At 40.4% G+C, this 27,210-nt stretch overlaps 1 protein-coding gene across 3 annotated transcripts in view; it reads left to right on the top strand.

The window, feature by feature from the left end:
* nek10 (NIMA-related kinase 10) overlaps positions 1-27,210 on the top strand; it is a 103,424-nt gene that overhangs the window by 43,473 nt on the left and 32,741 nt on the right. For all 3 annotated transcript variants that reach the window (XM_073024523.1, XM_073024524.1, XM_073024526.1), the window contains 11 exons: positions 840-917; positions 1,489-1,553; positions 3,130-3,232; positions 3,331-3,459; positions 4,194-4,331; positions 6,478-6,523; positions 8,070-8,191; positions 8,945-9,047; positions 11,367-11,442; positions 13,471-13,600; positions 25,047-25,117. In XM_073024523.1, coding sequence (XP_072880624.1) covers positions 840-917; positions 1,489-1,553; positions 3,130-3,232; positions 3,331-3,459; positions 4,194-4,331; positions 6,478-6,523; positions 8,070-8,191; positions 8,945-9,047; positions 11,367-11,442; positions 13,471-13,600; positions 25,047-25,117 — 1,061 coding nt within the window. The remainder of the gene's footprint in view (positions 1-839; positions 918-1,488; positions 1,554-3,129; positions 3,233-3,330; positions 3,460-4,193; positions 4,332-6,477; positions 6,524-8,069; positions 8,192-8,944; positions 9,048-11,366; positions 11,443-13,470; positions 13,601-25,046; positions 25,118-27,210) is intronic.

Genomic DNA, 27,210 nt, shown 5'->3' on the forward strand with positions numbered 1-27,210 from the left:
TCTTCATCACCATCTGAGATTCTACCAATAACAGGCAAATGTCTAGAATTTCGGCAGGCTCCAATCATTGTAATTTATTAGGTACTTAGCAAAGACCAATAAAAAAGAAATTATGTTTAAGCAGAGCAGCCATTGTGTAATTGGACGGTGTTAGACCATAAGACATATGAGTTGGCAGAGTGGTTAGGCTTTGGCTCAAGAGGCTTAAGCATGTAGAGGTGAAGGCTCTAGGTAAGTTTCTGGTAAGTATCCTTCTTCCTTTGTCAATTATTACATAGCCAGTGCAGTGAGAATGGGTCCAGGGTCAGTGGTGTGTTCTTCATGTGGATGTAGGAACTCCGAGAGACTCTTGAGGTTCTGCATTTCAGGAAAATGGAGAATGAGGTTGAGAGGGAAAATAAATCAGCCATGATGGAATGGTGGAGCAGACCCAATGGGCTGACTGGCCTTATTCTGCTCCTCTGTCTCATGAGCTTATGATCTACTGTAACTAAGGGGTGTAGTTTCAGAATAAGGAGCCACCAATTTAAGTTGGACATGAGGATTCATTTCTTCTCACAGACGAAAATGATTTATAGAAACTCTCTACCCCAGAGTGTTGTGGATGTCGAGTCATTCTACATGTTATTGGACATTTGAACTGCAAAGGAGTCTGGGGGTTGAGGAGAGAGAATGGAAAAGTGATGTTAATGTTATGATTTGATCGTTCATAATTGTACTGTGTGTCACTTGCCCAATTCCTCAAGTTTCTTAATGCCCTCATATATAGAACTGAAGGAATATATTACTTAATACGTTGCAGAAAACATCACAGCTTTCTTTTTAAATTCTTTTTGCAGGGAAATGGCATTTATGTGATAGGAAAGTTAATTCTACCAAGCAAGCAAAAAAATGCACCAAATGCAGATATTTTGCAGGTAATTCTTGATCTTACTTTCTAAAGTGATCTGCTTTAGTTTATTAGAGAAGCTATTTGCAGAGAGTGTATTTCAAGTGTATGACTTAAACATTTTAGACATTGATAGAGTACTGCTTTGTTAAATTCTGAATGTAATCATTGTGTTCAGTCCATTTGCTGGCTTTTAACCAGACCAATTCATTACATTGGGTTTCTAGCACCTTGGTATATTAATGTGGTCATAATGTAAAAAATATGTCTGCTTAAACTGTTTCAAATTAACTTTCCAGATTAGAACAAAAATGAATTACTACAAAATATTTCTAATTATATTCAGTGTTTTACTCATTTGTATGATTATATCAGGAATTAAATCTCTAGTTTTAGTAATATATTGCTTTTACAAAAATTGCATTTCTGGGAAAGATGTTTTGATTTATTTCTGTATTCATGATATTTTTGGCTTTTGTTGACTTGCTTCTGCCTTTTTTATTAAGCTTATCACTATGTGCAATGCATTTTATGTGCTATGTCCGAGTTTCAATAATACATTCTGCATATACTTAACAATATTCGTAACTTTGTTACAGTGCTATGCATTTAGAGCCTTGCGTTTTCTCTTCAGCATGGAAAGAAATAGACAACTGTTCAAAAGGTATTTATTCAAATGCTGTATATTCATTGCTTTTAATCATACTAAGACTTCAGTACACTAATGAACAACAATTTAGGTGAAATAATATTTATTCTAATCTTTAATTTTCAGATTATGAGCAACAGTCCTGATTCTCTCTGAATGGAAAAATTAAACCATTCTACTGACACATGTTTTTAAGTTATTAAGTACAGTTTAAAAAATCAGTAGCATCATTCATTGTGATCAGTTTAAGATATTTACATGTACATGCATAATTGATATCATTGTTTTGAATGTTAGCAATCAAGACCACTATATTTCAAAAATAGTTATTGTCCAACCAATGATTAGCAAATGGCAGTCCTGAATTATTTTCTATTCTATCACTCAGACTCCACACCAGCTCTCACTCTCCCCCACTGTGGTGATATCACGTGCAATGATGTGCCAGTACGTGATTGGGCAGAGCACTGAGCGTGCATAGGATTGCTAGAATGTTCCAGCATGTGGCTGGGTTAAGACATGTTTGTTTATTACTGTAAATAAAAGTTCTCTAATTCTTCCAGAATATGGTTCTTCATTGTTAACCCACGGTACATTTAAATAGAAGTAACATAACACCCACCATGCTATAAGCAAAGTTTTCAGGCATACTCAAAGGAATTTGTCCTACTGTAGCAAGGTCAGATGTTAATTGCCATTTTTGGTTGTCTTTGGGAATAAGGCACAGCCCCCAAAGAATAAATTAGAATTGTTAACTTTTGTATGTATGATCTTCTTTTTCTGAGCCATACCAAATAACATCAACTTCACAAATGTAGAATCTTTTATCAGTTTCATTGAAAAGATGGGTGGTTTAATCTGGCCATCCTATTCTGTCAGTGAGGTCAAATGCAAGAAGAAAGTAGACAATAAAGGACACTTACAAGAGGCAATGCCTCAACAAAGTGGCATCCATTATTACGGACCCCATCACCCAGGACGTGTACTCTTCTAGTGCCAGTGACATTCAACCTGATTCTGATGAAAGCGAGTTTGACCTACACCACCCTACTTACTTGTGTAGCCACTTTCAGGGAGCTATGGACTTGCACCAAGACACCTCTGTACATTCATGCTCATAAATTCAAAGTTCAAGGTAAATTTATTATCGAAGTACATACATGTACAACCCTGAGATTCATTTTCTTGTGGGCATACTCAATAAATCCATATTAGAATGATAACCATAATAGAAACAAGTAAAGACTGCACCAAGTTTGGCATCCAACTTGTGCAAAAGACAACAAAGTTTAATCAAGTATATGGTTCTATATATTGTGGATCAAGTTTTACACCATTTGGTCATCATTCCAAATGTGTCCAAATACCTCTTCTCCAAAACTTTCTTATCTGGATCTCTGGATTAAGAAATCAGATTCTCTGTTAAAATGAGAACTATTAGATTATCTTAAATGTTTGATCATATAATGGCAACTAGCCCTCACCATCTAGATAGAGCATTTTATATTTGTTTTATAGAGTATGATTCACTTATGATTTCCAAAATCCTTAGGCTGGACTATAGTTAATATATTATTTTTATTTAATGCAGGTTATTTCCTTCAGATGTGTTTGAGATGTTCATTGACGTTGGACATTATGCACGTGATATAGGTGCATATGAAAGCTTAGTAAATAAGATGAACTCTTTACCTGTAAGTGAAAGAGTTTACATTGGAAATTTTCTGAACCACACTTGGACTTTCTCAAGGTTCCACAAAATGTGTAACTTTAACTTGTATTTTGTGACCAGGCTAATGAACTGAAACAAATCACTGAAAATATTGAAGGAATTAACCAAAATAAAGCTCCAACAAAATTTATTGGTAATTATGCCATTTTAGACTACCTTGGAAGTGGAGCATTTGGGAACGTTTTTAAGGTAAGCTATTCCATTATTGTAATATTTTATAAAATATTGAAATGTATTTCTGAGCAGTGTGGAGGAACAGAGGGATCTTGGGATCCACATCCATTGATTCCTCAAATTTGCCACGTAAGTTGATCAGATGGTGAATTGGCCTTCACTAGTTGGGTGACTGAGTAATGTCACAGCTCTATAAAACTATGGTTAGATCATAGTTGGAATATTGTATTCAGTTATGGTCACCTCATTATAGGAAGGAAGTGGAAGCTTTAGAGAGCATGCGGAGATTTACCAGCATGCTACCTGAATTAGCGAGCATGTCATATGAGGATAAGTTAAATGCTCTCCAATTCTTGGAGTGTAGGAAAAAAAAGAGTTGTACAAGATGATAAGAGGCATTGATAGATAGAGACTTTTCCCCCCAGGGCAGAAATGGCTAATACAAGTGGGCATAATTGCAAGGTGATTGAAGGAAAGTATAGAGGGAATGTCAGAAGTAATTTTTTTTTACACAGAGTGGTGAGTGTGCGGCGTGTGCTACCAGAGGTGATAGTAGAGGCAAATACATTAGGGGCATTTAAGAGACTGTTAGTTAGGCACATGGAAAGAAAAATGGAAGACTTTGTGGGAAGGAAGGGTTGGATTGATCACAGAGTAGTTTAAAAGGTCGGCACAGCACCATGGACCAAAGTGCCTATACTATACTGTAATGTTCTGTGCATATTTTAGAGCTATTCTTGAATTTGTAGGTTCGGAAATACAGTGGGCAGAACCTGCTTGCTATGAAGGAAGTTAATTTGCACAATCCAGCTTTTGGAAAGGACAAAAAGGATCGTGACCACAGTGTGGAAAAAATTGTGTCTGAGTTAACTATAATTAGAGAACAGGTATGTTCTCTTTATTGGGTGCTTTTAAATATTAAAATCCCTATATACTTTTATATATATAAATGCAATATATATTGCATAATAGATGGCGTCTCAGTACAACGCTCCTTCAGTCAACATCTGGATAGATCATGAAATCATATATTTCACTTCTTTTATGTATTTTACGTTTGTTTTTCATCTTGAATGTGATTCTGGAACTGTTGGAGCCTGTAATTTGCAGTTTAGAGATCATTTGGGTGTATCAGCACTCTGCAGTGTCCGAGAAGGATTCCGGGAGACAGAGGACAATGGGGGAACCTCATAGTGAGAAGGCTGCATGACAGTGCATGAGCCGACGTTCAATTCCATTTTGCCAATTAAACTTCCATTGTTCACTGATTAAAGTGATGAGGGTGATTTGTACAGCCAGGCAAATGCGGAAAGTGAGCGCCAACTGCCTGCCTTGTGATCGCTGGTGGGATCGCTCTGCTGTAGGAGAGAGGAGACTGCCTTTTTATCACTGGGATATCACTCCACTGCCGGAGAGGGGAGACTGCCGTTTTATCACTGGGATATCACTCCACTGCCGGAGAGGGGAGACTGACATTTTATCGCTGGGAGATCACTCTGCTGCCGGAGAGGGAAGACTGCCTTTTGATCGCTGGTGGGATCGCTCTGCTGCCCGTGAGGGGAGACTGCCTTTTGATCACTGATGGGATCGCTCTGCTGCCGGAGAGGGAAGACTGCCTTTTGATCGCTGGTGGGATCGCTCTGCTGCCCGTGAGGGGAGACTGCCTTTTGATCGCTGGGGGATCACTCTGCTGCCGGAGAGGGAAGACTGCCTTTTGATCGCTGGTGGGATCGCTCTGCTGCCGGAGAGGGAAGACTGCCTTTTGATCACTGGGGGATCACTCTGCTATGGAGAGGGAAGACTGCCTTTTGATCACTGGGAGATCACTCTGCTGCCGGAGAGGGAAGACTGCCTTTTGATCACTGGGGGATCACTCTGCTATGGAGAGGGGAGACTGCCTTTTGATCGCTGGTGGGATCACTCTGCTGCCGGAGAGGGGAGACTGCCTTTTGATCACTGGGAGATCGCTCTGCTGCCCGAGAGGGGAGACTGCCTTTTGATCACTGATGGGATCGCTCTGCTATGGAGAGGGAAGACTGCCTTTTGATCGCTGGGAGATCACTCTGCTATGGAGAGGGGAGACTGCCTTTTGATCGCTGGTGGGATCGCTCTGCTGCCGGAAAGGGAGACTGCCTTTTGATCACTGGTGGGATCACTCTGCTATGGAGAGGGGAGACTGCCTTTTGATCACCGGTGGGGTCGCTCTGCTATGGAGAGGGGAGTCTGCCTTTTGATCGCTGGTGGGATCGCTCTGCTGCCGGAGAGGGGAGACTGCCTTTTGATCACTGGTGGGATCACTCTGCTATGGAGAGGGGAGACTGCCTTTTAATCACTGGTGGGATCGCTCTGCTGTCGGGAGAGGGGAGACTGCCTTTTGATCACTGGTGGGATCGCTCTGCTGCCCGAGAGGGAAGACTGCCTTTTGATCGTTAATGGGATCACTCACTGCCAGAGAGAGACAGGCCTGCCACTGTACCCAGAGAATGCTACCCAGATTTTCTGCATTTTGGATATGGACTTGGACTGTAGACTTTTTTCAGTCTTATAGATTTTTATATTCTGTGTTTTTTTCCTGATCTTTCTAGTTTTTTTGTGTGTGGGGAGAGGAATTTGGGGGTCAATGTGCCTGTCCAGTTTTTGTTAATTTTTTTGTGCAAGGAGGAGGGATTTAGGGGTTGATGATTGAACTGCCATTCTTTTCTTTCATGGTTTTGTGGCTATCTGGAGAAGAAGAATTTCAGAGTTGTATACTTTAATAATAAATGAATCATTGAACATTTGAACCTTCCTTCGAACACTCTGCAGAACAACAAGAACACACAAAACAGAACATATTAAGCAACAAAGCAATAATAGCAAAACAAGCCCTGTTCCACCTATCAACTCCCAGCTTTTTCTTCTTCTTTTAAATTATTGAAAAGAATAAGTTTTCCGGCTGTTTTATGATAACTAATGGAGCAACGATGCACAGGACTGATCAGAAGTGGGTCTCAGAGTAATTTCCCGTCACACAATTTTTTTTTTTATTTGCAGCTCCATCATCCAAATGTAGTGAGGTATTACAAGACTTTTGTGGAAAGTAAGTATAATTTTATACATTGCAGAAAAACATAGCATTAGAATATACTTTTAAAAAGTGATTATTTTGATTTAGAAGTAATAGTAGTCGATATAGTATTTGAACCCCATAAATCCCACTGCAATCTATAAATACAAGAAATTTTGCAGAGGCTGGAAATTCACAGCAACACACACAAAATGCTGGAGGAACTCAGCAGGTCAGGCAGCACCCATGGAGGGGAATAAAGAGTCAATGTTTCGAGCCGAGACCCTTAATCATATCCTGATGCTGCCTGACCTGCTGAGTTTCTCCAGCATTTTGTATGTTATTCAAGTAGAACCTATTTATTCTGGATCTACAAAGGTACCTAAACTGAATTTTGTATGATTTACATTCACAATGTTATAATCTTTCATCGGATGATGACTGTTCCAAAACTACAAAAATATAACTTGGTGGCATTCTCATTTTTATCCTGTCTTGAAGCAGCTCTACGATAATGTTTTAATGACATTTATATGATCCTTCAGATAATGTAAACACCATGAGGTAGATTTCCACAAACGCATTAATATAGTTTACAGAACATTGAGCAACAAATATTATCAAATCAAATATTACATGCTTAACATTTGAGTTTATGAACTGTAAGATAATGTTGCAGCTCTATACAACCCTGGTTAGACCACAATAACAGTATTGCGTTCAGTTCTGGTTACCCCATTATAGAAAGGATGTGGAAGCTTTAGAGAGGGTGCAGAGGAGATTTACCAGGATGCTGCCGAGATTGGAAAGCAAATCTTATGAGGATATGTTGAACAAGCTGGGGTTTTTCTCTTTGAAGTGAAGGTGGATGACAGGTGATTTGATAGAGGTGTACAAAATGATAAAAGGCATAGATAGAATGAACAGCTAGAAATATTTTCCAAGGACAGAAATGGCTAGTACAAGGCTGCATAATTTTAAGGTGATTGGAGGAAAGTATAGGGGGATGTCGGTGATGTTTTTACATAGAAAGTGGTAGGTGAGGGGAATGCCCTGCCATGGGTGGTGCTAGAGTGGCTACAATAGAGACATTTAAGAGACTTTTAGATAGGTACATGAATGTTAGAAAAATGGAGGGTTATGTGGAAGGACGGGTTAGCCTGATCTTAGAGTAGGTTAAAAGATGAGCACAACATTGTGGGCTGAAAGGTCTGTACTGTGCCTCAATGTTCCAGGTTCTATATTGCATCAGAAGGGAGAGAATATAGAGGGAGACTGTACTATGTGACAATTAGTGAATTACACTTGATTGCTCAGTGCATTACATACATGTGCTGAGGTGTATTTGTTTGCTTATATATTTCCATCATGCTGACACACATATAAACAAATAATTTTATATAAACAGGTTAAACATATCTTAGGCAATATTTTTCTTTAATTTCTATGCTTTGCTAATTTTCTCATGAGAAGCATAAATATTTAATACAAAAATTAAGATGTATTTCCTGCGGATGAATGGAGGGTAAATGAGGATAATTGAGTCCTTGTGCTTAATAAACATTGCCCTTCTTTGTAGATGATAGATTGTATATAGTAATGGAACTGATTGAAGGAGCACCCCTAGGTGAGCACTTTAATTCCCTCAAGGAAAAACGTCAAGGGTTTACAGAAGAACGAATATGGAATATATTTATACAAGTAAGATCATTTAACAGTTGTTATAGATTATAAAGATCTTGGCACTTGATGTGTCCAATTCTTTTAAACAATTTATTACATACAACACATATCCTGTTCAGAATTAATGGTGCAACAAAGTTAATAGCTTGTGATATGTCTAAATTTTTGGTTTGCTATTGAACAATATAGTGAAATGCATGTAGCATCATGATATATTTTTCTTTCTTCAATATCCATTCATTTTCTTGCAATTCTAAAGCAAAACTGTTTCAGAATAATGTATACTTAAGTGTGTACTATTTAAGAACTCGTATCATTTAATCAAGGATCAACTTTACCATGTACGTATACTTACATGTATTAGGAATTTGCTGTGGTATGTTGGTGTGTCATGCAACAAACAGCAACATTCAGCAATTATAAAGACTAAAAAATATATAAAAATTAAAATTAGAGGTTCAAGTACAGAATGGAATAAAATGTGCATAAATACTAGCAAGTATTTACAAGTGGTTTAAAGTGTTTACAGTGCAGTGCTATAAATAGAGGGGGGTGAGGTGGAGCTATCTAGAATGGTTGATCAGGTTAACTGCCTAGGGGAAGAACATTTTAAAATGATGTGAAATTTGTTTTAATAGCCCAACAGTGGTTTCCAAAAGGGAGCTTTTGGAAAAGGCAGTTTGCAGAATATATTTCATATTCATTTAACTTTGCACTAAATATTTAGTGTAGTTTTCTGTCATGATTTCATTCCATCACCTTTAATTTTAGATATGCCTTGCACTGCGTTATTTGCACAAAGAAAAAAGAATTGTTCACAGAGATCTAACGCCCAACAATATCATGTTGGGTGAGCAAGACAAGGTAACAATAAGTAAGTATATAATATCAGTACATTTGTGCAAGTCATGCTTTCAAAATTGATTGTTAAGTATAACTGGGAAAATTCAAGAATATATACAATGACATTAGCATATTATTTGGATATATTTTAACATAACAAGGCAGTAAAACCCTTCACTCTATTATGTTTATTGCTATGCTTTTTAGAATATTGTAATGAGATATATCTCCATAGGGAGGGAAAGTCCAAAGTAAACTTATTATCAAAGTACATGTATGTCACCGTGAGATTCATTTTTTTGCAGGCATATTCAATAAATCCATAATAGAATAATAACCATTATACAATCAATGAAAGACTGCACCAACTTGGGCATTCAACCAATGCGCAAAAGACAACAAACTGTGCAAATACAAAAAGAAAGAAATAACAATAATAAATAAACAAACAAAAAACATCTCAAGACCATGAGATGAAGAGTCCTTGCAAGTGAGGTCATAGGTTATGGGAACATTTCAGTGATGAAGTGGAGTGAAGTTATCCCCTTTAATATTTTACATTAAACAATTAGAATTTGTAATTAGTTTAATGTAATGTATTCTCGGTTCGTGGTGATCAGAGCTCTATTAGCTTTTCCTTGCAAACACGAGGAAATCTGCAGATGCTAGAAATTCAAGCAACACACACAAAATGCTGATGGAACACAGCAGGCCAGGCAGCATCTATAGGGAGAAGCGCTGTCGACGTTTCGGGCCGAGACCCTTCATCAGGACTAACCGAAAGGAAAGATAGTAAGAGATTTGAAAGTAGGAGGGGGAGGGGAAAATGCGAAATGATAGGAGAAGACAGGAAGGGGTGGGGTGAAGCGGAGAACCGAAAAGGTAATTGGCAAAAGGGATACAGAGCTGGAGAAGGGAAAGGATCATGGGATGGGAGGCCTAGGGAGAAAGAAAGGGGGAGGGGAGCACCAGAGGGAGATGGAGAACAGGCAGTGTGATGGGCAAAAAGAGAGGGGGAAAAAAGGAGGAGGGGGAAAAAATAAATATATCAGGGATGGAGTAAGAAGGGGAGGAGGGGCATTAACAGAAGTTAGAGAAGTCAATGTTTATGCCATCAGGTTGGAGGCTACCCAGTCGGTATATAAAGTGTTGTTCCTCCAACCTGAGTGTGGCTTCATCTTGACAGTAGAGGAGGCCATGGATAGACATATCAGAATGGGAATGGGACGTGGAATTAAAATGTGTGGCCACTGGGAGATCCTGCTTTCTCTGGTGGACAGAGCATAGGTGTTCAGCGAAACGGTCTCCCAGTCTGCATCGGGTCTCTCCAATATATAAAAGGCCAAATATATAAAAGACTGAGAGACCATGCTTCACAATAGGGATGGTGTGTTTTTGATGATGTGCGGTGTTTGGCTTACTCCAAACATAGCATTTAATCTGATGAGCAAAAAGCTCAATTTTGGCTTCATTGGACCATAGAACCTTCTTCCAGCTGACTCCCACATGCCTTCTGGCAAACTCTAGCTGAGATCTCATGTGAGTTTTTTTTCAGCAGCGGCTTTCTCTTTGCCACTCTTCCATGAAACTTTGACCAGTGAAGCACCCAGGCAACAGTTGTTATATGTGCAGCCTCTCCCATCTCAGCTATTGAAGCTTGTAACTCCTCCAGAGTTGTCATAGGTCTCTTAGTAACCTCCCTCACTTGTCCCCTTCTTGCACGATCACTCAGTTTTTGAGGACGGCCTGCTCTAGGCTGATTTACAGCTGTGCCATATTCTTACCACTTCTTGATGATTGACTTAACTGTACTCCATAGGATATTCATTGACTTGGAAACTTATTGTATCCATTTCAGTAATTGCTGTCAAAGGTGTGTCTACTAAATACTGTCTTGAAGGGGGTGAATACTTTTGCAATCAGTTACTTTGTGTTTTATATTTGCAATTGATTTAGATCACTTTGTAGAATTGTTTTCACTTTGACATGAAAGAGTCTTTTTCTATTGATCAATGTCAAAAAAAGCCACATTTAATCTACTGTGATGCAATGTTGTAAAACAATAAGACATGAAAACTCCTAAGGAGGGTGAATACTTTTTATAGGCACTGTACATGAGTTCTCTGTTTTTGCTCCACCAAATAAACAGAGTAATAACTTCCATGTACGTCTTGACTGAACTATTTCTAAAAAGAGTATATGTTGTTTCTGTAAACTTAGCTACAAATTTTATAGAAGCTTCATTCATACACAATATAGGAGTGAGATTTATTTTATGAATTGCAATGCTGATTTTAATTACATTTTTGTGTACTGTGTTGTTATATTCACTTGACATGTTGAATTCTAGCTGATTTTGGCCTTGCAAAACAGAAGCAAGAGAACAGTAAGATGACTTCAGTTGTTGGGACTATCCTGTATTCCTGGTAAGCAAGCAACCTGCACTTCGAAGCAGATTTTTGTATTCACAAGCAAAACAGCCAATTTAATACAGTGAACTACTTCAAACAGCCAATGAACATCACATTAAATCTATTTTGTGGAAGGAATGCTAGTCAATTCTTCTGTAGAGCACCTTGTCCCTTTTAGTTCTGACAAGTTCTGTGTGATAATTTTCAGGCTGTAGTGAAGTGCCTAAATCATGGGTTCCCAACCCGAGGTCCACAGAATCCTTGGTTAATGGGTAGGGGTCCATGGCATAAAAAAGGTTGGGCGCCCCTGGCCTCGATATATGCTAGTTGACAGTAGTAGTAGAAACCACAGCTGCCTTAATTGGGTGATACTTTAATAATTGCTTTAAAGCAGGTTTTCCCATCCTGGGAATCACAGGCTCTTTGCTTAATAGTACTGATCCATGGCATAAAAACAGTTGGGAACCCCTGTTTTAAAGGATTTTATTACTTAATGGCATACTTAGTTGGGCCCTAATATTCATTTGGTCTTAAGGGGTTGAAATTCAGCATAGGTTGTGGACTTGCAAATCTTACAATGAATCTAGATCCAATGAAAATGTATGCTTCATTAGAATTCACCTTTGGTTTCAGCCAGATTTTGAAAATCCTGTCACAGTGTGAAATCCTGCTGCTTATATTTTATGCCTGAGCTAAAGAAGGCCAGCGTCCGATTTGTCATCTTCACCACCTTATCTACCTGTGCTATAGGGATCTATGGACTTTAACTGTTGTTACTACCTCCTAGGGCAACCCTAACATTCAGGATGCTTGTCTTGTTCTTATTAGGACACCCAAAATGCATTACCATCACTCACCAGGATTGAATTTCATTTAGTATTCGACCCAGCAGACCAATATTGTTCTATTATCCTCCTCTATGTGACACTTACTTGGTAGTAGAACAAATGGCTCAGGAGCATATTTTGTCACGAGCAAAATTGTACTGTTATTAAATTACCAATGCACAAATGCCATCAAATTTGACGTCCCTTTTAACACAAAGCAGAACGGCACAGGAACAGGCCCATTGACCCATGATGTTGAGCTGAACTAATTAAGCTAATAAGGTCAAAATCAAATGGTCAAAGTAAACATATGTTACCATATATAGCATGCACGTATCATGTGGTAGCGATTCACATATTTATACTTATAACCCATAACGAATTACTGAAATGACAAGAAGGCATAATCAAACAATAAATTTACAAGATTACTCAAATATTATGAAAATTATTAGATACACAACCATATACTACACTGAGATTCATTTTCTTGCAGGTATTCACGGGAAAATAATGAAGTACAATAGCATTTACAAAAAAATGATACGTAAACAAAAACTGACAAACAACCAATGTGCAAAAAAAGACAAATTGTATAAAAAAAACTGAGAGCATGAGTTGTAAAGAATCTTTGAAAGTGAGTCTATAGGTTTATAGAGGTGAATGAAGTTATCCACGGCAGTTCAGGAGCCTGATGGTTGTAGGGTAAAAACTGTTCCAGAACCTGGTAGTGTGAGACCTAAGGCATCTGAACCTCCCGATGGTAGTAGCAAGAAAGGAATTGATGTTGTAAATTGCTCCTCATCTCTAGATGAGTATTAGAATCTAGAGAAAGCTTATGGGAATGAGGAAGAATAAAATGATTTAGGTTAGAATAGTGTAAAATGAGTCATTTTGATAGTTGACCAAAGGGGCCTGTTCTTACAGTATGTCTCAATGGGTCTGAATGTTAAGGCGATTTGACTATTAAAGAGCTGAATCTGTCTATTGCAACAATGGGTGCAAGATTGTAGCACCTGTTTTTATAGTGAGTGACTAGCCTTGCTCGCAAGCTTCTGATTGGTAGACAACTGGTTTAATAATTGGCTAACTATTCCACTAATCTAGCAAGAATTTGACTAGAAATGAAAGTGATTACTAGCATTCCAGACATTTAGGATTACTATTGATTGTGAACCATGCTATTTGTCTGCGATTAACTCATTGCTTCATTTAGTCCAGAAATAGTGAAGAGTGAGCCATACGGAGAAAAAGCTGATATCTGGGCTGCAGGATGCATTCTATATCAAATGGCGACACTGAATCCTCCTTTCTACAGCAGTAACATGCTCTCACTGGCAACAAAGGTAAGAAAATCAAGAGTGTCCATTTAAATGAGCTTCAGTAAATTAAAACAAAACATATGCAGCAAATGAAGAAAAATATTCAATTATACCCGAAAAAGCTGTACACAGCTCAGAGATGTTAATGAATATTTCAAGATTTGATATGTAGGTGTAAAATATACAAACTTATTGTTATTTTTCAGTCAACAACACACATTATCATTTCACTGTTGACCTTGGTTAAAAAATACAATCTGAATTTATACCAGCTGATTATTCACAGTGGAAAATGAAACTGCGGGTCCTTTGTGGTATTCCACATAATGAAGGGAATTTCATGGTGAAGCCTCAGTCACAAAGTTGAGTGGGGGAGAAAGCTGATGTGAAGCTAAGTTATATCAGACTACGAGCTTTGACTTGGACTGGACTTGGACCATGAAAAGACAGAATACCCAACTCGGAGTAGCGGCGAACAGCCAGACCTACTCAGCTGGAAGGACTTGGACAACCAGGAGACAGAATACCCAGCTCAGAGTATTGGCAAATGGCCAGACCCACCCGGTTAGAAAGGACTTGGACAATGAGGAAACAAAACCACACAATGATAGTCCATACGTATCTTTGCTCGGAGTGGCAGCAAATGGCCAGCAGTCTCAGCCGGCCACGAAAACGACAGGATTCGTACCTTACTCGGAGCAGCGGCAAAACAGCCAGCAACTCATCTGGACACAAAAACGACTGAATTCACTAAGCAGCCACAGGCACCAAGGCGACTAGAGTCCATGATTCAGAGCAGTCCCGGGATGAGCATAGCCGTAGTGGTTGCGGTGAGATGACTGGCTTCCGGTGACGGTCCAGCACCCAATAGCTGTCCCTGGAACCCTTTTAAGCTGCCAGTTCAAAACGAGGATCAGGTGCCTTAGTCAAGGCACCCAACGGAACATGGGAAAAAAGAAATAACTGGAATGAGGAATCCATGGACCGGACCGTTACACAGGTTGCTGATGCTATGATACTGTTATGCTACCGTGCCACCCAAATAAATATTCTTTTTTACCACAAAGGTAGTAATCTCAGGATTACTGCCTGTGCCATGTGACAGTGAGTATAGGAATAGGATGAGGTGGAGGATAAATGCGTGGCTGAGGGATTGGAGCGGGGGCAGGGATTCAGATTTCTGGATCATTGGGACCTCTTTTGGAGCAGGTGTGACCTGTACAAAAAGGACGGGTTGCACCTGAATCCCAGGGGGACCAATATCCTGGCAGGGAGGTTTGCCAAGGCTACTGGGGAGAGTTTAAACTAGAATTGTTGTGGGGTGGGAACTGAACTGAAGAGACTGGGGAAGAGAGGTAGGCTCACAAATAGAGAAAGCTTGTAGAGAGTGCGAGAGGGAGGATAGGCAGGTGATAGAGAAGGGACATGCTCAGACCAAAGGTTTGAGATGTGTCTGTTTTAACACAAGGAGTGTTGTGAACAAAGAGGATGAGCTTGGAGTGTGGATCAGTACTTGGAGCCATGATGTGGTGGCCATTACAGAGACTTGGATGGCTCAGGTGCAGGAATGGTTACGTCAAGTACCGGGTTTTAGATGTTTCAGAAAGGACAGGGAGGAAGGCAAAAGAGGTAGGGGCATAGCACTGTTGATCAGAGATAGTGTCACGGCTGCAGAAAAGGTGAACACCGTGGAGGGATTGTCTACGGAGTCTCTGTGGGTAGAGGTTAGGAACAGGAAGGGGTCAATAACTTTACTGGGTGTTTTTTATAGGCTGCCCAATAGTAACAGGGATATCAAGGAGCAAATAGGGAAACAGATCCTGGAAAGGTGTAATAATAACAGAGTTGTTGTAATGAGAGATTTTAATTTCCCCAGTATCAATTGGCATCTCCCTAGAGTGTGCAGGAAGGTTTCTTGACACAATATATAGATAAGCCTACAAGAGGAGAGGCTGTACTTGATTTGGTATTGGGAAATGAACCTGGTCAGGTGTCAGATCTCTCAGTTGGAGAGCATTTTGGAGATAGTGATCATAATTCTATCTCCTTTACAATAGCATTGGAGAGAGATAGGAACAGACAAGTTAGAAAAGTGTTTAATTGGAGTAAGGGGAATTATGAGGCTACCAGGCAGGAAATTGGAAGCTTAAATTGTAAACAGATGTTCTCAGGGAAAAATACGGAATAAATGTGGCGAATGTTCAGGGGATATTTGTGTGGAGTTCCACATTCAGCATTGTGTGGAGGAATTTAAGGTGGGGGTTATATGGGAGGCAGGGTTTGAAGGTCGGCACAATATTGTGGGCCAAAGGGCCTGTAATGTGCTGTACTATTCTATATGTTCTATAAATATGTTCCAATGAGACAGGGAAGTTATGGTAGGGTACAGGAACCGTGGTGTACAAAGGCTGTAATAAATCTAGTCAAGAAGAAAAGCTTACAAAAGGTTCAGAGAGCTAGGTAATGTTAGAGATCTAGAAAATTATAAGGCTAATAGGAAGGAGCTTAAGAAAGAAATTAGGAGAGCCAGAAGGGGCCATGAGAAGGCCTTGGCGGGCAGGATTAAGGAAAACCCCAAGGCATTCTACAAGTATGTGAAGAGCAAGAAGATAAGACATGAAAGAATAGGGCCTATCAAGTATAACAATGGGAAAGTGTGTATGGAACCGAAGGAAATAACAGAGGTATATTATGAATACTTTACTTCAGTATGTACTATGGAAAACAATCTTGATGATTGTAGTGATGACTTGCAGCAGACTGAAAAGCTTGAGCATGTAAATATTAAGAAAGAGGATGTGCTGGAGCTTTTGGAAAGCATCAAGTTCGATAAGTCGCCGGGACCGGATGAGATGAACCCCAGGCTACTGTGGGAGGCGAGGGAGGAGACTGCTGAGCCTCTGGCAATGATCTTTGCATCATCAACGGGGTCGGGAGAGGTTCCAGAGGATTGGAGGGTTGCGGATGTTGTTCCTTTATTCAAGAAGGGGAGTAGAGATAGCTCTGGAAGTTATAGACTGACAGACCGACATACTTTATTGATCCCGAGGGAAATTGGGTTTTGTTACAGTTGCACTAACCAAGAATAGCGTAGAAATATAGCAATATAAAAACATAAATAATTAAATAATATTAGGTAAATTATGCCAAGTGGAAATAAGTCCAGGACCAGCCTATTGGCTCAGGGTGTCTGGCACTCCAAGGGAGGAGCTGTAAAGTTTGGTGGCCGCAGGCAGGAATGACTTCCTATGACGCTCAGTGTTACATCTCGGTGGAATGAGTCTCTGGCTGAATGTACTCCTGTGCCTAACCAGTACATTATGGAGTGGATGGGAGCCATTGTCCAAGATGGCATGCAACTTGGACAGCATCCTCTTTTCAGACACCACCGTCAGAGAGTCCAGTTCCACCCCCACAACATCACTGGCCTTACGAATAAGTTTGTTGATTCTGTTGGTGTCTGCTGCCCCAGCACACAACAGCAAACATGATAGCACTGGCCACCACAGACTCGTAGAACATCCTCAGCATCGTCCGGCAGATGTTAAAGGACCTCAGTCTCCTCAGGAAGTAGAGACGGCTCTGACCCTTCTTGTAGACAGCATCAGTGTTCCTTGACCAGTCCAGTTTATTGTCAATTCGTATCCCCAGGTATTTGTAATCCTCCACCATGTCCACATTGACCCCTTGGATGGAAACAGGGGTCACCGGTGCCTTAGCCCTCCTCAGGTCCACCACCAGCTCCTTAGTCTTTTTCACATTAAGCTGCAGATGATTCTGCTCACACCATGTGACCAGTGAGTCTTACTTCAGTGGTTGGTAAGTTGATAGAGAAGATCCTGAGAGGCAGGATTTATGAACACTTGGAGAAGTATAATATGATTAGGAATAGTCAGCATGGCTTTGTCAAGGGCAGGTTGTGCCTTATGAGCCTGATTGAATTTTTTGAGGATGTGACTAAACACATTGATGAAGGAAGAGCAGTAGATGTAGTGTGTATGGATATCAGCAAGACAATTGATAAGGTACCCCGTGCAAGGCTTATTGAGAAAGTAAGGAGGCATGGGATCCAAGGGGACATTGCTTTGTGGATCAAGAACTGGCTTTCCCACAGAAGGCAAAGAGTGGTGGTAGACGGGTCATCTTCTGCATGGAGGTCGGTCTCCAGTAGAGTGGCTCAGGGATCTGTTCTGGGACCCTTATTCTTTGTGATTTTTATAAATGACCTGGATGAGGAAGTGGAGGGATGGGTTAGTAAGTTTGCTGATGACACAAAGGTTGGAGGTGTTGTGGATAGTGTGGAGGGCTGTCAGAGGTTACAGCGGGACATTGACAGGATGCAAAACTGGGCTGAGAAGTGGCAGATGGAGTTCAATCCAGATAACTGTGAAGTGGTTAATTTTGGTAGATCAAATATGATGGCAGAATATAGTATTAATAGTAAGACTCTTGGCAGTGTGGAGGATCAGAGGGATCTTGGAGTCCGAGTTCATAGGACGCTCAAAGCAGCTGCGCAGGTTGACTCTGTGGTTAAGAAGGCATACAGTGTATTGGCCTTCATCAATCATGGAATTGAATTTAGGAGCCAAGAGGTAATGTTGCAGCTATATAGGACCCTGGTCAGACCCCACTTGGAGTACTGTGCTTAGTTCTGGTCGCCTCACTACAAGAAGGATGTGGAAGCCATAGAAAGGGTGCAGAGGAGATTTACAAGGATGTTGCCTGGATTGGGGAGCATGCCTTATGAGAATAGGTTGAGTGAACTCGGCCTTTTCTCCTTGGAGCGGCGGAGGATGAGAAGCGACCTGATAGAGGTGTACAAGATGATGAGAGGCATTGATCATGTGAATAGTCAGAGGCTTTTTCCCAGGGCTGAAATGGTTGCCACAAGAGGACACAGGTTTAAATTGCTGGGGAGTAGGTACAGAGGAGATGTCAGGAGTAAGTTTTTTACTCAGAGAGTGGTGAGTGCGTGGAATGGGCTGCCGGCAACAGTGGTGGAGGCGGATACGATAGGCACTTTTAAGAGACTTTTGGATAGGTACATGGAGCTTGGAAAAATAGAGGGCTATGGGTAAGCCTAGTAATTTCTGAGGTAGGGACACATTCGGACAACTTTGTGGGCCGAAGGGCCTGTATTGTGCTGTAGGTTTTCTACGTTTCTATTTTTCTAGAATTCAAAAAATCAAACCAAAGAACCAAAAGATTTTTTAAAAAATCTTCAAAAACTCAAAATATACCTAAAGAATACAAACCAGCAATTAAGCTATGAATCTTGAAAATATCTATGAATTTTTAAGCAACTAGCTTAAAAATATTTTGAATTTATCAAGCAATCTTTCACTTGCATTGAAATCAAGAAAAGTCCCCTTGTACCTTATCATAGTTGATGCAGATGGCAAATTTGCGATGTAATTTTAAGTAATTTAGCTCAAATTCCCTGTCCCAGATGACCCACAATTAGAGGGCAGTCTGCGAGTAACAGTGGGACTCAAACATGTCTGAAAATACTAAAATTGCTGTGAGTAATTCACTATAGTTATCCCACAAAATCCCTTCCCACATTTCCCCACAACTGTACCAGTAGGGATCATTCATGTTCCCCATAACTGACTAGTAGCAATGATTTCTCAACCTATTTGTACCATATCTGACAGTTGCAAATGCTGATGGTTTCACTATAGTTATCCCACACAATCTAGGTTGTTGTGTCGGTTTAGCTTTTTTGAGACATGCTGAAATCAAATGCAATGAAAGTTTCTTCTCCTTCCTTCCCCACCTATATATTGTTCAGATGATTTCTCAACATAGCCAGACCATAAGACACAGGTGCAGATTTAGGCCATTCAGCCCATCGAGTCTGCTTCACCATTCCATCATGGCTGATCCCGGATCCCACTCAACCCCATACACCTGCCTACTCACCATATCCTTTGATACCCTGACCAATCAGGAAACGATCAATTTCTGCCTTTAATATATGCACAGACTTGGCTTCCACCGCAGTCTGTGGCAGAGCATTCCACAGATTTATTACTCTCTGGCTAAAAGAATTCTCTTTACTTCTATTCTAAAGAGTTGCCCCTCAATTTTGAGGCAACTTTGAATTTTTGAAGATTTTTTAAAAAGATCTTTTGGTTCTTCGGTTTAATTTTTTGACCATCTCGCACTTCTTTAAATTAATTGATTAATTCATTTAACATTAGTTATTTTAACTAATAAGATTGAAGATACCTGTCCCCACACCTCCCCCCTTACCACCATTCCCCCAGACAGTCCTTCTAGGTGAGGCAACACTTCACCTGCGAGTCTGCTACAGTCATCTATTGCAACTGGTGCTCCCGGTGCGGCCTCCTCTACATCGGCGAGACCTGACGCAGATTGGGGAACTGCTTTGTTGAGCACCTACGCTCCATCCGTCACAATAGACAGGACCTCCCGGTTGCCACCCACTTCAGCTCTGCCTCTCATTCTCATCTAGATATGTCCATACATGGCCTCCTTTACTGCCATGATGAGGCCAAACTCAGGTTGGAGGAGCAACACCTCATCTACCATCTGGGTAGCCTCCAGCCTGGTGGTATGAACATTGAATTCTCCAGTTACCGGTAATTCCCTCCCCCTCCTCCTTCCCCTATCCCAGGTCCCTCTCTGCCTCTCTCCCCTTTCAACTTTCTGCTTCTTTATCTCTACAGTTCTTTCATGCTTATCCTCTCCCCCTCCCCCCTTTATCTTTCCTCTGATTGGTTTTCCACCTGGCGCCCCTAGGCCCTACCCCCTCCCCTATCTCTATTACTGGGCTTTGGCCCTCTCTTCCCCCCCATTCCTGATGAAGGGTCTCGGCCCGAAACGTTGGCTACTCTTTTCTCACGGATGCTGCCTGACCTGCTGAGTTCTTCCAGCATTGTGTACGTATTCTAAAGATTGAAGATAAAATTGAAAGAGTGCAGAGAGAATTTACAAAAATGTTGCTGGGACTTGAGGACCTGAATTATAGGGAAAGGTTGAATAGGATGGGACTTTATTCCCTGGAGCGTGGGAAAATGAGGGGAGATTTGCTAGAGGTATACAAGTGACGAGGGGTATAGATGGAGTAAACGTAAGCAGGCTTTTTCCACTGAGGTTGGGTGAGACTAAAATTAGAGGTCATGGGTTAAAGGTGAAAGATGAAATGTTTAAGGGGAGCATGAGGGTGATCTTCACTCAGAGGGTGGTGAGATTGAAAGTGGTGGATGTGGGTTCAATTTCGACAGTTAAGAAAAATTTGGATAGGTATACAGATTGGAGGAGTATGAAGGGCTATGGTCTGGGTGCTGGATGATTTGTTGAGGTAGCATAATACTTTGGCACAGACTAGATGAGTCAAAAGGTTTAATTCTGTGCTGTAGTGTTCTGTCACTCCATGACTCTCACTAATATAGCTTGACAAAATTTTCAAAGAAAATCACTTCAGATATGATGGTTTGATCATGCATATAACATTTGCTGAAAAAGATATTAATTCATTCCCAATACTTGGGCTCAAAATTAATTCATAAACTGTGTATGCACTTGTTTTTATTTTAAATGGAACTATTAAAGTATATGTTAACTAGTACGTTCTGCGAATTCTAGTGTCTAAAGTTGTAGGTATCTTCAATTAACGTGGCAATCCCATTATAAAGACTTCTGTTTATGTAATACCTTTCATATCCTCTAGGAGATACAAATTGCTTTTAAAACAGTGAAATACATTTGTAATTATTATAATGTGGGAAATGTAAGAATTCACACAATTCAGGTTTTCAGAAAAGGTAATATAAGTGGCTGTTGACTATTAAATATGAAGAAGGTCATTGTCAGCGTTCCCAAACTGTAGCATAGTGGTTAGCACAACACTTTACAGTACCATTGACCTGAGTTCAATTCCTGCTGCTGTCTGTAAGGAGTATGTACATTCTCCCTGTGACCGCGTGGATTTTGTCTGGGCGCTCCGCTTTCTTCCCACGATCCAAAGATGTACAAGGTAGTAGGATAATTGTTCGTTGTAAATTGACCCGTGATTAGGCTAGGGTTAAGTCGGGGGTTGCTGGGTAGCGCAGCTCGAAGGGCTGAAAGGGCCTTTTCTGGGCTGCATCTCAATCAATCAATCAATCAATAACAAACAACTGCTCATTGAAGTAGTGCTGTTGATTTTTTATAATTACATACTATTGTTGTGTGTACCAAAACAGTGAAAAGCTTTGTTTTGCATGCCACCCAGACAGATCACTTCAAACATAAGTATATCGAAGTGGTACAGAAGGAAAGACAAAAGGCATAATTAACTGAAGAATATAGTATTACAGTCACAAAGGAAGTGCATTGTCGGTAGAAGGATAAGGTGCAATGGCCGTGACAGAAAAGATTTTGAGATCAAGAGTTCTGATCAAGAGTCTTATTCTGGTATGAGTTTTCAAGCTGTTGGTGGTGGGGGTGGGGGGCTGTGGAGAAGAGAGAATGACCAGGGTAGGAAGGTCCCTCAATTATGCTGAGTGCTTTCCTGAAATAGTGGTCACCAGAGAGAGGGCTGGTTTTCATGATTCAACTCTACTATTCCTTGCAGTCTTGGGCAGAGTAGTTATCCTTCCAAGTAGTCATGCATCCAGATATGATGCTTTCTATGGTGCGTCTGTAAAAATCAAATAATTTCCTTTGCCTTATGAGGAAGTAGAGGCAATGATGTGCCTTCTTGGCCATAATGTCAACGTGTTCGGACCAGGACAAATTGTTTGATATTTACACCAAGGAATTTTAAGTTTTTAACCAATTCCACCTTCAGTACCATTGGTACAGATGGACATGTTTCCTGTCCCACATACTAAAGTCAATGAACAGTTCTTTTGTTTTCCTGACATTAAGGGAAAGGTTGTTGTCTTGATGCCATGTTGCTAAGTTCTCTCCCCCCTGGTTTTCTCTCTCCTTATTTTACATCTCATCGTTGCTTGAAATCCAGTCGACTATGGTGATGTCATCTGCAAACCTGTAGAGCAGGGGTTCCCAACCTGGGGTCCAGGGACCTCTCAGTTAATGGTAACGCTCCATGGCAGAGAAAAGGAGCCCCTGCTGTAGATGAAGTTAGAGCAGAATTTGCCCATGTAGTTGTAAGTGTATAGAGAGTAAAGTAAGGGGCTGAGGATAGAATCTTGCGTTCCAGTGTTGAGGAGGTGCTTCTGCCAACTCTTACTGATTGTGGTCTGTTGGTCAAGGAGTCAAGGGTCAACTAGCAGAGAAAGGTGTGAGTCCAGGAGTTGCAGATGAGTTTGTTCAGAATTATGATATTGAAGGCAGAGGCATAGTCAATAAATTATAACCTGATGAGTAGTAGGTGTTTTTGTTATCCAGATGTTCCAGAGATGAGTGTAAGGTCAGGGCAATGATGTCCACCATGGACCTGTTTCAGCAGTAGGTGAACTACAGTAGGTTGAAGTTGCCTGACAAACTGGAGTTGATGTGTGACCAGCCCCTCAAGGCACACCTGATGATGGATGTCAGAGCTAATTGGTAATTAGATTCAGATTTATTTATCACAGGTACATTGACACATACATACAGTGAAATGCAGCATTTGCAATTTGCAACACTAGCACACCCAAGGGCAGCCCGCAAGTGTTACCACATCTACTAGTGCCAATAGCATGCCTGTCATGTTTAACAAAACAACAGCACCCTCCCACCCACCCATTCATAGTCACAAGTCTAAACAACAATTAAGTCCAAGCCATGGCATTGCTTGACATCGCAGCCCAGTACCAGAAGTTTACAGACATAGACAGACAGACCATTACCTTAATGTTCTTTGTGCACCTGTTGAGGCCTAGGTTCAACGTGTCTCATCCTAGAATCTGTTGTTAGCAAAATGCAGCATTTCCTCAGCACTGAGTAGGTCAAGCAGTTGCACTCAAATCCTTCAATTGAGATGTCTACCACAAACTATTGATTCTGGAGGCAACAGAACCACGGCCAGTTCATTCTTTGTATCAAGAGGAAATGTTGCAGGAATGTCCTAACATTTCTCCGAAGGTGAAAATAAGGAAGTTTGCTGCAGAATGTACATGATTTATGAATTTTATCAGGTAAGATGGTATGGCTAGTTTCCCTAATTATCAATAGGTGCAGTAATTTAAATACTATTTACCTTAAATACAATTACACAAGTGATCAAAATGTACAATACTGAGCAATTTTAGGAATCTTTTTAGCCAGTGGGTGGTGAATCTGTGGAACTCACTGCCACAGACACCTATGGAAGCATATTCATTGGGTATATTTAAAGCGAGGTTGATAGGGTCGTGATTAGTAAGGGCATCAAAGGTTATGGGGAGAAGGCAGGAGAATAGAGGAGAGAGGGAAAATACATCAGCCATGTTTGAATGGCCAAGCAGACTCAGTGGAATGAATGCTCATATTCTCCTCTCATGTTTTGTTGTCTATTTCTTGCATTCATTGTAGTGTGCTATATTAGTTCCAAATGAAGAACATTTTGTTCATTCTTTTCAAATGAAATGAACTTTGAAAAAGTAACAAAGACATTTTTACATAAAGAAGATGACATTTGCACAAAGACAGAAGACAGCCGGAATAGAAAATGAATTCTTCACATCAGTCTGTACCAAGGAAAGGAATGTCAAATTCTCACTAAATATGTCTGTAGTCGAGATAATAGATGGTTTGAAAATTATTAAGAAGTTAACACAAAGGCTGAGGATATAGTAAAATAAGCAAATCACCTGGTCTGCATGGCATGTATCTGAAGTTAGTGAGGAACGCCCAAGGGAGAAAGGTTCTTGCCTTGCAATGCTAGCCATTTCTGTCAGACCTGAGCATTTCCAGTATTTTCTGTTTTTGTTTCAGATTTCTGACTGTGGGTTCCAGCCAAACAGCTTGCCAGTTTCTAGTTGTTCCTAGATACCACAGCGGTGTCAGAAGATGCAAAAATGACATTTATAGCACCCTAGTATGGGAATCTGATTTGGGTTATATTCAATATTGCATTAACTTAGCCTACATCAAATTGCCCTCCAATCCAATCTGTAGCATCAAACTGTTAGGTGATCTTTATTCCTCATTCCAACATTTTTGTATGGAATGACTAGTAAACTCTAGGCAAGGATAAATACTAAATCTGTAGATGACAAATATCTATCACCTACAACTGAAGCCTCCCATAGGTTCTGAGTTTATTATCTCCCTGTTATGATGCTTACTGTTAGTTCTGTCAAATTCAGGTCACTCAACTTACAACTCTACTTTTCATTCTCCCTGAATCTGCGTGTTAAATAATTGTGTAAATTGGTTTACATTTGAGAATCAAATCCCATTAGCCCTTGATCCTTCAAGTGGGATTTTCCCCAGTTCTTAATAACTTAGTCAATTTTGACCAGTATCAAAGCAATTCCAATCATTTCCTAGCTTTTTTGAATATAAATAAATTTTAAATTATTTCTAACAGATTGTAGAAGCAGCCTACGAGCCAGTACCAAAAGGACTCTACTCTTACCAAGTGCAAGAGACCATCAAAAGGTAATGAGTGATGATTGTCAAGTTGTTATTGAAATAGCCTTATTGACTGAATCAAACTGATTTTTCCCCACCATCCAATGATATACCGTACCATGCAAAAGTCTTAGGCACTTATATATAGCTAGGACATTTGCACAGTACTGTAGTACTGTAATTTTATGTATTGCACTGTACTGCTGCCAAAGAAAAAAAAAATTCATGACTGTGTGAATTATGATTCTGATTCTGATAAGGACTAAGAGTGGGAAGGGGGCAAGGAAAGGGGAATCATGGTTAGGAAAAGGGGAAGGGCGAGTGGAGGAAGCAGCAATCAAATAACTTAGCCTGGTGTCTCAGGGCTGGGTATGTCTCCCCTCACGCCACATCCACACCTCTGCCCCAAGCACTCCTTCTCTGCCACCTGTCCCACACCCCTCCCATGGCACTCCACCCTTGCTGTCCCTAACATCCTTTGCTTCCGCCAGGTTTACAAACTCGCTGTCCTCTCCATGTTGACATACAGTACTGTGCAAAAGTCTTAAGTACCCTAGCTATATATACGAGAGGTGATTGATAAGTTTGTGGCCCAAGGTAGAAGGAGTCAATTTTAGAAAACCTAGCACATTTATTTTTCAACATAGTCCCCTCCTACATTTACACACTTAGTCCAGCAGTCGTGGAGCATACGGATCTTGGACCTCCAGAAAGTGTCCACAGCAGGGGTGATTGATAAGTTTGTGGCCTAAGGTAGAAGGAGATGAGTTATACAGCTCTCATTACATGCACATACAGTTCAACTCTTTGAGTGAAAATGCAGAAAGTTTGAAGTTAATAACTCATCTCCTTCTACCATAGGCCACGAACTTATCAGTCACCCCTCATATGTCTAAGATTGCTGCACATTGCTGTATCTGCCCAACCTTTTGTACTAATACCACCACAACATGATGAATGATATTGCTGGAAGCTCTTAAAAACAATCCAACTGACCATTACATGATGAGTCCCAATGGAGAGAGAAATGGAGGTATGACGTATGTAATTAATAGTTGCATTGGAAGCTCTATCATTCTTACAGTAAATTAATGTACATTATAGAAAAGACTTCATGACAATTATTCCTAGAAATTAACTATAGACTGGTGATTCCTGTTGCTCCTTAATTAAAAAGTAATGTGTGTCATAAATCAGTGCTGCAGGGATTGGTGCTGGGTCCATTGTTGTTTACCATCTATATCAATGATCTGGATGATAATGTAGTAAACTGGATCAGCAAATTTTTAGATGACACCAAGATCAGGGTTGTAGTGGACAGTGAGGAAAGCTATCAAAGCTTGCAGTAGGATCTGGACCAGCTGGAAAAATGGGCTAAAAAATGGCAGATGGAATTTAGTGCAGACAATTGTGAGGTGTTGTACTTTGGGAAGACCAACAAGGGTAGCTTTTACACTGTGAGTGGTAGTGTGGAGGAGTGCAATAGAACAGCAAGGTCTGAGAATACAGATCCATAATTCCTTTAAAGTGGTGTCACGGGTAGAAAGGGTCATAAAGAAAGCTTTTGGTATGTTGGCTTTCATTTATCAATGTATTGAATGCAGGAGTTGGGATGTTATGTTGAAGTTGTATAATACATAAGTGAGGTCTAATTTGGAGTATTGGGTGCAGTTTTGGTCATCGACCTACTGGAAAGATGTCATTAAGTTTGAAAAAGTGCAGAGAAAATTTACAAGGATGTTTCTGGGTCTTGTGGCCCTGAGCTATAGGAGAAGGTTGAGTAGGTTAGGACTTCATTCCCTAGCAGGGAGATTTGATAGAGGTATACAAAATTATGAGGGGTATAGATAGGGTAAATACAAGCAGGCTTTTTCCACTGAGGTTGATTGAGGCTAGAACTAGAGGTCATGAGTTAAAGGTGAAAGGTGAAATGTTTAAGGTGAACAACATCACTCAGAAGGTGGTGAGAGTGGAATGAGCTGCTAGCACAAGTGGTGGATTTGGGTTCAATTTCAACATTTAAGAGAAATTTAGATAGGTACATGGATGGGAGAGGTACGGAAGGTTATGGTCCAGGTGCAAATCGATAGGACTAGGCAGATGAATGGTTCAGTAAAGAC

The sequence above is a fragment of the Hemitrygon akajei genome, chromosome 20, assembly GCF_048418815.1.
Source record: "Hemitrygon akajei chromosome 20, sHemAka1.3, whole genome shotgun sequence".
Classification (NCBI taxonomy): Eukaryota; Metazoa; Chordata; class Chondrichthyes; order Myliobatiformes; family Dasyatidae; genus Hemitrygon; species Hemitrygon akajei.